Source organism: Coptis chinensis, chromosome 2, assembly GCF_015680905.1.
Source record: "Coptis chinensis isolate HL-2020 chromosome 2, ASM1568090v1, whole genome shotgun sequence".
Lineage (NCBI taxonomy): Eukaryota > Viridiplantae > Streptophyta > Magnoliopsida > Ranunculales > Ranunculaceae > Coptis > Coptis chinensis.
Window position 1 is genome coordinate 29,070,654 of NC_141457.1, and position 13,383 is coordinate 29,084,036.

Below are 13,383 nucleotides of genomic sequence, written 5' to 3' on the forward strand. Positions count from 1 at the left end.
TGACTTCAATGGATCTCGAGCTGACCCAATTGGTGAGATTATCTTTCCTATCTCAGTTAGGTCACATGAGGACAAAGTCAGCATCAACATGCGCTTCAGTGTTCTGGATGTCAACTCGTCTTATACTGCTATTTTAGGACGTCGTTGGATTCACAAGATGCAAGCAGTGCCATCAACACTCCATCAGGTTTTACGCTTCCCTAGCCCCAGAGGCATGATGGAGCTCAGAAGCAACAAGCTCGATGCTCATAATTGCAACCATATCCTGTCAGTCAACAAGCTTGCTAGGGTTTCACTCAAAAACAAAGGAGAGATCGCCAAAACCAAGCTGGCAGAAGACTTCATCTCTGAGGTCAAGACCCTGACCAAGACCTCCCTAAGCGATTTGCCAAAGGAAAACACTGGGGGCTCGGTAAAAAATGTTCCTCCGGTAGATAAGACCCACGAGGTGGCTCCACCTCTTCGGTCAAGGAGGCATTCCAAGAGACCAAGACCCGAGAGAGGTCGCTTAGCCCATTTGAAGTGCACTACACCATAACAACCTATTTTAACAGATATACATCCGTCATAAAAATATTAGTAACGGTTATCTTGTGTTGACACAAAAGCATGACAAATATTAGTAAGCGGATATCTGTAGCGCTTATTATCCATTACAAAATTTACTAACGGTTATAAAGTGTCACCGAAATTAATTTTAGTAACGGATACCTATTTGTTAGAATTTATTAGTAATGGTTACCAAATTTGTTTATCCTTTGTCAGTAACGGATACAAGCGTCACTTTGGTTTTCTGTTGTTAACGGTTATGTATCCGTTACTAATGAATTTTCATTGTATAAAATTTTTTTCTATTGCTAACGGTTTCGTATCCGTTATTAACGAATTTTCAATGTAAAAAAAATAATTGGTTTCTCTGGCCCTTTTATATGTGGGCCACCTGCACCACGTACCTGTACATGTACCTTTTTTTACTCTATAATGTATCACTTAAGTTCTTCTATTCATCTATAACTCTAACAAACTCTAGTAATTAAATTTATTCCATTCATCCACACAACGAAACATAATGAAAAACAACAAAATGTTCTAAATGCCCACGCCAACCAGAGTCACTCATTACACCTATCTATCAACACTAAACAAATAAGCAAAAACCAAGCTTCTAGTTAAAGTGTTTATCAATTTTCATCGACAAAATGTTAAAACTAAAGCAAAGAAACAATAATAGAGCTGCATAAATGACTCAGCTGCATGATGTCATTCTTAACCTCTTTTATGGAACTCCGTGTCTATTTTAGTTCAGGTTTGAGTGATCAACATGAACACTTTCAGGGCAGCCAGATCCTATAGGTACAAACAGGGGTGGACCCAGGAGTTTCGTCGAGGGTATTCAAGCTAAATCGGAAATTCAACAACGAAAATTTTCTTTAGTGTTATGTAAAATAAATAAGTAAATAAAAAATAACGAGTATAAACATATGATTTTAAAAAGCAAAATGATACCCGCGAGAAATTGAATTGAGAATTCGAGATGGTTTGATAAATGAATCTGAGAAAATGTCCAAATAATAGAGAAGGTGATTGAGAAATCGAAAACATTTGAGAAGTTTACTAGAAAAAAAAACGAAATGAATTACTCATTGGAGTAAAAGTAAAAGTGTGGACTTGGCCTACGTTACAAGTCTTACAGAGTCCTTAATCCAAAATGTTAAAAATCATTAACTAATGAGCCAAGTTTTTTTTTTGGCTAAATACTAATGGGTTAAGTTAAATATTAAACATTTAAGCCTACTATTTTTTTATTTTTATTTTTAGGAGAAATTTGAGGGTATTCACTTGAATACCCTGGCTATACACTGGTCCTCCCATGGGTACAAAGACTTAGCAACTTAAAGACCGTGTCCATACAGAGTTCTATTTAGCGTTGGAGCTGAAAATACAACAGTCACACACAATCCTCCAACCAAAAGCAAAACATAAGACATATACATCCCCAAATCTAAGCTTCATTAGTGCTGACTACGCAGGATCCCATGAAGGTATCCACCTGTCATAACGAAGGAAAAAAAAGATACCAAACCCGCTAGAAATATTTTACCAGACTTTTTGAAGCGAGAACCTATCACTCCCAAAAGAGCCGCAGACAAGCCAAACCCCATCACAAACACGAGTACATGACCATCAAGATCTATTGTAGACAACGAGTATCAAAATTCTCCAGTTAAACGGGTAACAATGAGAATAAGTTCAAATAGTGGAAAAGATATATTAGACAACAAAGTAATTAGATATATTCATCCGGCTGTAAGAAAGATAACACAAGAACACAGGAAGAAAAACACTACCTACTTAGAGCAATACAAGTATGACAACGAAAGTTAGTGAATGAATTTTATTAATTTATTACCCAGCAGCCTTGTTGACACTTGAATCACGCAAGATTTTCATCTCATCTCCAGTTCCCTCTTCTAAAGTCTCAACTTTCTTCCCTTTATCAGAATCACTTCTATCAATTTCAGAATCCAAACTGAAAATTTGTTGGATCTGTTTAAGTTTTGCATCATAGAAAGACTTCTGCTCTGACGACAATTTTGCTTTTCTCCAGTTGAATAACAATGCATAGTGGTTGGACAATGCCTCCAATTCCTATTATCAACCAAAAGCCATTCATTTTAGTAATTCATGCACACAGACAATATTCTAATCATAAACAAAAGAATATAAAAGAAATAACCTCCGGCTGCTCTGGGCCTCCATAAATGTAGAAGCATCGATCAAAAGTAACTTCCTCAAAAAGTTGCTCTTCCTCACCTTGTTGCTCACCATCCTTAAAATCCTTATCAACTTCGATACCAGTCTCGTTAATCAGTAATTCCATGGTTTCTTTACCTACGCGTTCAAGCACTTGCATTCCCTTAGCAGTAAATGTTTTTCCAGACTGTAATGCAGAGGTCGGGATAAGCAATTTTGAAGAATATCTTATAAAATAGCAAGCCAAACATTGCGCTCCTCCTCTGCAAATTCTTCATATATATATACTTCTCTTTACATACTTTCCATTGGCCAGAATCAGCTGGATGCGCCTCATATAATCCCACAAAGATTTTGATCTAGCATGCCAAGTCATGTCACGTGCTATCCATGGTATTGTATACAACCTCTTGAGCCTCGGAATGAGAGGAAAGTGTCTCAACACTTTGTTAGGCTCTTTTGAAACTTTCCCTCCTTTGCCCGCTATGACTTTATATCTAGGTTTTTTACAATGACAACATTCCTCCAAATTTTTGTCAAGTTTCCAGTATAGCATACAATTATTTTCGCACACATGAATGCACTTGGCTTTCATCCCTAGGTCTTTCAACATTTGCTTCATTACAGGATATTTCACTGGCAATGTGTTTTCTTTGGGTAACCATCTCCTCAACATGGACAACAATGCTGTCACACTATTCCCAGACCACCCAAACTATTTCTTCAAATTGTGAAGTTCAACAATTGCTGAAAGTGTTGTCTTGGGTCCCTCACAAGAAGGATACAATTTTTCTTTTGCTTTTTTTTTTGTAGTCAAGATGCCTCTTACCCAAGTCTGGTTCAAGAACAAACGGTGGTTCATTATCTCCTATTTCAATACCATGGCCCATATAAGCGTCAACAAAGTTCCCTATGTTGGGGATTATACCAATACCAATCGATTCCCCCACAACACAGATAATTTGTATGAACACACTTCAACTCCAAACAAATTCTAAATATCACAAACTACCTATATTAACATGCCCAACTCGCTAAACAACTATTAACAACAGATAATAATGTAAAGCAGTAAAAGCAAACCACAAAACAAAGATTTACCGTGGTTCAGCCAATGATGTCTACTTCCACAAGAGCCAGCTCTTTATAAAGTGGGAAGGAAGATTACAATCTCTCCTTTCAGTCTCTCACCTTACTAGATCACTCTTATCTCTTTACAGGGTTGTATCTCTGTAAAGGTTATCTCTCAATCTTGATAGCTTTCAAGATTGGATTTCTCTCTCTTTGTTTTAGTCTGGATTCCAATCCTTCTGACTTGGTTCGTTAGGTTTTCCAAAACCTTGATTTTTGGTTTTTTTTTTTTTTCCAAAAACCAAATTTCGTGGTTACTGTAGCGAAGCCCACAAAGATTAGACCTGGGCGCGGGCACGCCCCCTTTGAGCGCGGGTCACGCCAAAACACTGGAGCCTGAGCGCGGGTCGCACCCCATATGAGCGCGGGTCGCGCGATAACATCTTGGAGCTCGAGCGGTCGCTTCATATGAAGCTTGGTGGCCTCGACATTTTCGATGTCGAATTCGCTCCGTTTCTCTCCAGCTTTATTTCTCTCCTCATGTGAGGGATAACTCCAACAATCTCCCCTCCCGAGCGGTGAAGGGGATACCTCCATGCAATTTCCAAATCGCGGGGAGGAGTCGATACCATTCCGGCGGTAGCACAACAAATATCAAACTTACCTTTCGGTAAGACTTTGGTCATCATATCCGACCTGTTCTTGTCGGTATGGATCTTCTCGATACACAAATGCTTGTCTTCGAGTACTTCTCTAATCGATGATAACGCATGTATGTGCTTGGATCTAGAATGAAAACTTCGGATTCTTGCTCAAGTGGATGGCGCCTCGACCGTCACGTAGAACTACAAACTGTTTTACTTTAGCCCTAGTTCGTCGAAGAACCTCTTCATCCATAGCATCTCTTTGCAACTTTCGGTGGTTGCAATATACTAAACTTCAGACGTGGTGGAGAGCAACACACTTTTGCAACTTAGATTGCCAAGAAACCTGCTCCCCCCGCAAAAGTAACGGATAACCGGAGGTGGACTTCATCAGTCAACATCACCGCCATAATGCGCATCGATTGTAGCCTTCAAGTAAGGGCTTACTTCCACCAAAGCACAAACAAGATTTGGAAGTGCCCTTGAGATATCTCAATATCCACTTAACACCTTCCCAATGTTCTTTACCCGGATTTGATGTAAATCGCTTACAACCCCAACGGCGAAAAGCAATATCCGGTCTAGTACACACACCATGGCATACATCAAAGCGCCCATCTGCGGATGCATAAGGAATCTTTTCCATCTGGCTCTGCTCATGCTCACCCTTAGGACACATCTCTTTGGTCATGTGGAACTGACCACCAAGCGGACAACTGACTGGCTTCGCTTGATCCATGTTGAATCTCTTTAACACCTTCTCAATGTAGCTTTCTTGAAAAAGCCACAACTTCCCACTCTTTCTGTCACGAGTGATCCGCATCCCAAGTATCTGCTTTGCTTGATCCAAATCCTTCATCTCAAAGGACTTACTCAAGTCTTTCTTCAGCTTGGATATCTTGTTGATGTTTGGGCAAACTATCAACATATCATCCATATACAGCAATAACACTATGAAATCCCCATCTGGAAATCTCTGAACAAACGCACAATGATCGGAAGCAGACTTCTTGTATCCTTGCTTCGCCATAAAGGAGTCAAACTTTATGTACCCACCGTCTCGGTGCTTGCTTCAACAACCCATACAAGCTCTTTATCGGCTTGCATATTAGGTGCTCCTTGCCTTTGACCTCAAACCCCGGGTCTGGTCCATGTAGACATCTTCTTCAAGGTCTCCATGAAGAAAAGCTGTCTTAACATCTAGCTGCTCAACCTCTAGGTTCATACTTGCGGCCATACCTAATACCACCCGGATAGAAGTCATCTTCACTACAGGAGAGAAAATCTCATCAAAGTCAATCCCTTTCCTTTGACCGAATCCCTTCACAACAAGGCGAGCTTTGTGCCTTGGGTGAGGATTGTTCTCCTCATGCTTGACTTTATATATCCACTTATTCTTGAGAACTTTTCTCCCTGTGGGTTTCTCAACTAACTCATAAGTGTGATTCTTATGCAAAGAATCCATCTCGTCATGCATGGCCTTCAACCACTTTTCTTTGTCTGTACCTTCAAGTGCCTCTTGATAGTACATAGGTTCTCCACCATCCGATAGTAGCACGTATGTATGTGGTGGATACCTGGTTGAAGCTAGTCTCCCTGTCGGACCTCTTTTGCCCCCCATTGCTTCGGTGCACCGGGGAGGATGCACTTACGCTTGCTCGGTGGTGGTTCATGCATCTCATCGCATCTTCTATACCAATAGGTTCTATCCCATCATGAGCAATAGGATTCTCATCATGAGCTTCAAACTCATGGTTCTCTGCATTCTCAATGCCTTCATGACGTTCCACGGTGGGAACTTCGGTTCGAATCAACAAGATCATTGGTGAAAGCACGTAGCTTCTCACCCTCCTCAAAGTCTGCTATGGTTTGGTCTTCTAAGAACACAACATCTCCCGACCGGATTACCTTCTTGTTAATCGGATCATAGAGTTTGTAACCAAACTTTTCATCTCCATAACCCAGAAAAATGCACTGCTTGGTTTTGTCATCAAGCTTGGATCTCTCATCCTCCGGAATATGCACAAATGCCCTGCACCCAAATACCCTTAAATATCCATAATCAACATCTCTGCCTGACCATACTCTCTCTGGATAATCACTATTCAGAGGCTTTGCCGACGACAGGTTGATCACATGCACGGCTGTACGCATTGCTTCTACCCAGTAGCTTCTAGGTAGCTTAGAGTGAGATAGCATGCATCTCATCCTCTCTATAATGGTACGGTTCATTCTCTCTGCTATTCCATTCTGTTGCGGTGTCTTGGGAACGGTCTGCTCATGACGAATCCCATGACTCTGGCAATACTCTTCAAATGGCCCAATGTACTCACCCCCATTATCTGAGCGAATACACTTCAACAACTTCCCAGTCTCTCTTTCCACCATGCTGTGGAATTTCTCAAACACGCCAAGTACTTCATCCTTGGTCTTCAGACTATAGGCCCATATCTTTCTTGACGCATCATCAATGAATGTCAAGAAGTACGAAGCTCCCTGGTGGGACTTCACTCTCATAGGACCACATAAGTCTGTGTGCACTAGTTCAAGGACAGTGTCCTTTCTGTGAGACGGGAATCTTTGGAAAGACACCCTGTGTTGCTTTCCTACCAAACAGTGAGTACATGTATCTAAATGTGTACCTTTAATGTCTGGCACGACCTTTTGCTTAGCAAGAACTTCCATCCCTTTTATGCCCATGTGACACAGTCTCTTGTGCCACAGTTCAGATGAAGCTTCTTCTTCGCAAGATTAAACTACGCTTTACACAAACTAGCCTGTGTTTTGTAAAGAGAACAAGTTTTCTTTCCTCTGGCTGCTACAATGGAACCTCTGCTCAATTTCCATACCCCGTTACCAAACGAGTTTACAAAGCCATCGTCATATAATTTCCCAGCCGAAATTAGGCTTAGCCGTATGTCAGGGACATGTCTTACATCCTTGAGTGTCAAGGTGTAGCCGACATTGGTTTCTACATGAACATCTCCAATGCCTATAATCTTCGAGACTCCACTGTTACCCATCCTTACTTCACCATATTCACCACAGCTGTAGGTAGTGAAGAATCCCCTGTGTGGTGTGACGTGATAGGATGCTCCTGTATCTATCAACCACTCTGTATCCTGACATGAGGTACTAAGACAAAGACACACCACAATCGACACAATTCCACACTAGGTCATCGACTAGTCGCGGTAGTATCTCCTGCTGTGTTTCGTTCCTCGCACCATGTCTTCATGTACACGGTTATTCTTCTCATCCCTCTTCGATTGTTCGCAGACTCATATCTGAAGTGGCCTTTGGTGGCACAATAGTAACATTGCCTGCGCCTTAGGAGTTCTAGCTTCACCCCTAGATTTATACGTCATCACCTATAGAACGAGATGGTTTTCTGTTTCAACCTCTCCCCCGTTTCTCTGTGAAAAGGATCTCTGAGTGAGAAGAGCTGCTTCTTACACTCCTTCTAGTCTCTTCATTCAACAAAGACGTGGTAGCCATCTCCATGGTAACAATTCCATCCTTGGCTGCTCCGTGTAGAGAAACTGCTAATGTCTCCCAACTTTCGGGTAGAGAGCCTAATAGAAACAAAGCCTCAACTTCATCTCCCAAATTGATCTTCATCAAATGCATCTGATTGATGATATTCTGTACTTCATTAAGATGCTCAGACATTGAATAACCTTCTTGGTATTTCGTGTCTGCAAACTTCTTAACGACTAGCACTTTGTTTCCACCCGACTTCCTCTCATAAAGGTCTTCGAGTTTCTACCACAGACTGAAGGCTGTAGTCTCTTGGGACACATGGTGAAAGACACTGTCGTTAATCCACTGTCGAATGTATCCAATCGCTTTTCTGTCAAGCTTTTTCCACTCAGCCTCATCAGTCTTTTCTGGTTTTACTCTCTCATTCTCAATGGGAAGTGCCAAGTCCTTGCAGTATAGCAAGTCTTCCATCTTGGCTTTCCAGATGGTGTAGTTCTTCCTATTCAGACTCATCATGCGAGGGTTCACGGAATGGTCCATCTCTACAAGTTATTTTAACCTCAAATCTTCTCTCAGGAATTTTGTCAAACACCTTCTGACCAAGATTCGGATAACACCCTAGGCTATTCCAACCAAGGCTCTGATACCACTTGTTGGGGATTATACCAATACCAATTGATTCCCCCACTACACAGATAACTTGTATGAACACACTTCAACTCCAGACAAATTCTAAATATCACAAACTACCTATACTAACATGCCCAACTCGCTAAACAACTATTAACAACAGATAATAATGTAAAGCAGTAAAAGCAAACCACAAAACAAAGATTTACTGTGGTTCAGCCAATGATGCCTACTTCCACAAGAGCCAGTTCTTTATAAAGTGGGAAGGAAGATTACAATATCTCCTTTCAGTCTCTCACCTTACTAGATCACTCTTATCTCTTTACAGGGTTGTATCTCTGTAAAGGTTATCTCTCAATCTTGATAGCTTTCAAGATTGGGTTTCTCTCTCTTTGTTTTAGTCTGGATTCCAATCTTTCTGACTTGGTTCGTTAGGTTTTCCAAAACCTTGATTTTTTTTTTTTTCCAAAAACCAAATTTCGCGGTTACTGTAGCGAAGCCCACAAAGATTAGACCTGGGCGCGGGTCACGCCAAAACACTAGAGGCTGAGCACGGGTCGCTAACATAACATGGAGAGCTCGAGCGCCAGTCGGTCGCGCCCCCATATGAGCGCAAGGCCTCGACATTTTCGATGTCGAATTCGCTCCGTTTCTCTCTAGCTCTATTTCTCTCCTCATGTGAGGGATAACTCCAACACCCTATTCCAAGCCCTTCTTCCTCGGTGTTTATTTCTTCCATGTTTCCCACCACCGGATGCTCCATCGAAGTCTGCAAGCGTCTTTCACCATGTAAAACCCATACACGATATGAAAGATCTATACCGTTTAAGTTCAAATGATCTTCAACCACATCATATTCTAGTCAGAACCTATTCCTACAGTTTTTACATGGGCAAGGACAAGCAGACCCACCCAACTTTGTTTTGGCAAATGAAACAAAATCCCTAACCCCGTCTTCATAAAGTATGTACCTCTTGTTTTTTTCGTCCATCCAAACTTTCTGAATTTGCTCACTCATTCTACAATAAAACATGTTTATATATAGTTAAGGAATTTAAGACAAAATAAACAAATAAGTTCCAATCATCCGATTATATGCAAACGTACAGGTAACACTTAAACACTCATATGTATTGTCAACTACCATACTATACTATGTAACCACAAAAAAAATGGGGTTTTCTTATTTTTTTTTCCTATAATACTTAACAGTTAAAACTTTAAACATTAAGTGAGACCAAAGGGGTACTATTGCAATTGAGAAAACTTCTGTCACACCCCAAATTTCGACAGAATTCGGAAAAACATTATTTGTCCCCGACTCTTCGATCTCCGAGGTGTGACGCACTCTCAACTTCCAAAAACCCATAAACAGTTTAAAATATGTGGATAATTAAAAACCAATAAAATTTTTAACTTAAACAACAGTCATCTTCATTACCAAAAACAATTTACAAATGAAAATGCAAATAATCTTATCTCAACTGAAAATCTATATCACCTCAAGGGAAAACAAAACAGATCCTGAGATGCAACGGTAACGCAAACCACAAGCAGCAGCCAACCTTCTTCAACACTAAACCTGTCAAAACTTATCAACTATGTTCATTGAATGAACACACCCGATAAGCAAACATGCAATCGGGTCAAGATTATAAAATGCTGGTGTGAGTAGCTCTAAAACAACATATACTTATACAAATATATACATACTCCATACGGCAGTTAGTTCCTCCACCGAGGCTTTTAACTTTCAACGACTAATACAACATCTTTAAGTACAATAATCTAGGCAGGTAGTTCCTCCAATCGAGGCTTTAACTTCCCACTAACCACACAACAAACTATAATGCGATCATAAATAAGGCATTTAGTTCCTCCACGAGGTTTTAGGTTATAACTAAACTACTAATCACCAAACATATACAATCATCTATCTAGAGATATATTATTTACTAACATATTACCATAATTATATTAGTTTAGACTTTCTTTGTGTGTCCCTAAAATCACGTCAGATCTATGTCTTACCTAGTTTCCACGGCTACCACAATCGCTACCCAACGCCGAACATGTACATCCACATGCCTCCCTTTACATAATGAGCCACTCCGTGCGTAACCACCCCGGCGGGATGCCGCACACCAGGTAAATCCTCACACGGAAGCCAAATCTATGTAAGCACTGCCACTATTCGGCATAAAAATATTGCGCATCATCGTTCTATTTTGCGAACGGAATAATCAAGCCACTATTCGGCTACGCCGGAGGGAGCCGAAGGCCATTCAGATTATTCGCAACGCCGGAAGGTCGCCAAGAAGGCCCGGAACGCCAGAAGGGCCAATCACATGAGTTGTGGTAGTCAGGTTCTAGGATTTTCGTTATGTAATTTATTCAGGTGTCATACGTTAATGACTCATAAACATTCCACTATATCACGTGCAGGTCAATTACCTTATTGCACTAAGCCATAATATTTAGAAACATCTCAATTATATCTCATAACCACTTTCATTCTTTCACGTGCCAATATATTATTGCACTATACCACACTCCCGTGGGCAAATATTCACCAATACTATATTAGCATCTCACATATAAAATAATGGAGTGTATATACATTTCTCCAAGACATTTCATTAATATAACTATCCCAGCATATTATATCATGTCACAATGCTTCCACGTATCGCATACATCTTTATTATAACGTATTAGGAATATAATGTCTCCTAACATCTCACTATCGTCACGTGTCAAAAATACACAACATCAAGGTCAAATCTTTCTTAGATAATGACCACCAAATTTTACAAGCTTCCACAGCATTTTATTACTATATGTGTCCATATAATATACACATAAAACGTAGCACAAATAAACAGTCCACAGTCCACAATCAAAGCCCAATATATATATGCTTTACACACTACTCACGTCAAATCTAAATTAGATAATGACAAACCAAGTTATATAATATCGACAACATTTTATTTCTATATTTATCCAAATAGTCCAATATGTGAAAAAAACTAGAAAAGTCAACATTCACAGTCAACGGTCAAAGTCAAACGGTCAAATGTCAAAGTCAACAGTCGACGGTCAAAGTCAACACATCATGGTCAAAGTCAAGTCAACACATCATGGTCAAAGTCAAGTCAACACATCATGGTCAAAGTCAAAGTCCAATGTCAACGGTCAAAGTCAACCCATCATGGTCAAAATCAAAGTCAACCCATCATGGTCAAAGTCAACACATCATGGTCAAAGTCAACACATCATGGTCAACGTCAAAATCAACACGTCATGGTCGAAGTCAAACTGTCATTGTCAAAAGTCAAAACCGCCGTCGTTTTAAAGGTGTTCGACGGGTTCAGGTCATAGCCATGGTTCATGGCTAAGGTAAAAAGGTGCATGGCTCGTGGGCTCATGACAAGGTAATGGTTCGGACCAATGGCCAAGCCCAAACCTTAGAACCCGAAAGTCTAAACATGTAAAGACCGGAAAGATCTATTTTAAGTCCAATGGGTGGTCCCAAGCTATATTAGAAAAACCGGCCAAAAAAGCGGTTAAGTGGTTCGGTCCAAAAATTTCAAAACAAAAAGAAAAGGGCCCAACCACTTAAATTAGATTTCGCCCACATAAACTAAAACTGAAATTTCGCCAACCACCATCGAAATTTCGCCAAACAACTTAAAATCAAACGGGCCCAACCAAACAATCTAAACCGCCCAAACAAAATTAAAACATTTCGCCCAAGGCCCAAAATCGGTCAACGATGCTTCTTCCTCACCCATTCTCTCCAAAGAAGACCACCCAAAAATCCGCCACCACTCCTCCACACACCACCCATTTTAATCGGCGGTTGGACTCCTAAAGAAGAACCCAACATCTTTAATACACAAAACTTCGATCTCATCTCCCCTCACAAAGCAGACGGTAGCGAATTCGCCAAATCGGCGCGCCATTGATGGTTTTCACCACCTCTCATGGTCCCCACGACTCAAACACTCTACCCTAGTCTAGGCAAAAGCCCAACACTCCAAACACTCAAAAAAACAGTCCCAACCCCCCGCCGCTTATTGACGAAGTTTTTTACTGAGCTTCAAGCCCCCAAAGAAAACCGACAAGCGTCATCATCCACCAATCCGTCACCACCGTCACCCCATTATCAGTCAATAACAAAAAAAAAAACAACCATACCAGTTACATAAGATTTGTAATCGAGATTTCTTGGTATAGGGCTTTTCGCCATTAACGCCCATGAAGTTTCAACAGTTTCAAATACAAAAATCCGAAATCTAACAAAATTAAATAAGACAAATGACACGAAGTCCAATACAACAGGATAATAAACAGTAAAAAAACAGAAACAGTACACGCCGATATATGTAAACTACAAATCCAGTGAAATAGCAAAAATAGCTACTCACCTGACGTAACAGCTCGACGAATCCCTCGTCGTCCGAACCGTCGCGCTCCACCCTCCAGAAATCCAGCTTTTTATCTCTGCCTCCATTTTTAATATTCTATTATTATCTAAACCCTATTTTCTAGAAAAATGTGTTTATATACTTGGGTCCGAAACCCAAGCCCAACACCGACTCGGGCCCAAAACCAGGCCCACGTATCCCGAGTCCAATCCGACGAATTTTAAAAATAAATAATTAAATTAATTAATTAATAAATAGAAAAATACGTATTTTAAATACGGGCGTTACAACTTCGGAGTTTGGTTGACTTCGGATCAGACGATAGGGTACACGACTACGTTATTTGGTAGTGTTAATTTATGTTGTCT

General features: G+C 40.5%; 1 protein-coding gene across 1 annotated transcript; it reads right to left on the bottom strand.

Annotated features, from left to right (window-relative positions):
- Positions 1 to 2,247: 2,247 nt before the first annotated feature.
- LOC147515685 (uncharacterized) lies at positions 2,248 to 2,947 on the bottom strand. The gene is made up of 2 exons (XM_086594498.1): positions 2,738 to 2,947; positions 2,248 to 2,649 (listed from the first exon to the last, which is right to left on the bottom strand). Exons 1-2 carry the CDS (start codon positions 2,912 to 2,914, stop codon positions 2,407 to 2,409), a joined length of 420 nt encoding a protein of 139 aa, XP_086450624.1. The 5' UTR covers positions 2,915 to 2,947; the 3' UTR covers positions 2,248 to 2,406.
- Positions 2,948 to 13,383: the final 10,436 nt, after the last annotated feature.

What these genes read in the sequence shown, in the direction of transcription:
- LOC147515685 (XM_086594498.1), bottom strand. Translation starts at nt 2,914, where the DNA reads ATGCAAGTGCTTGAACGCGTAGGTAAAGAAACCATGGAATTACTGATT. An exon ending in GAGGCCCAGAGCAGCCGGAG is followed by an intron (nt 2,650 to 2,737) that starts GTTATTTCTTTT and finishes GGTTGATAATAG; the next exon opens with GAATTGGAGGCATTGTCCAA.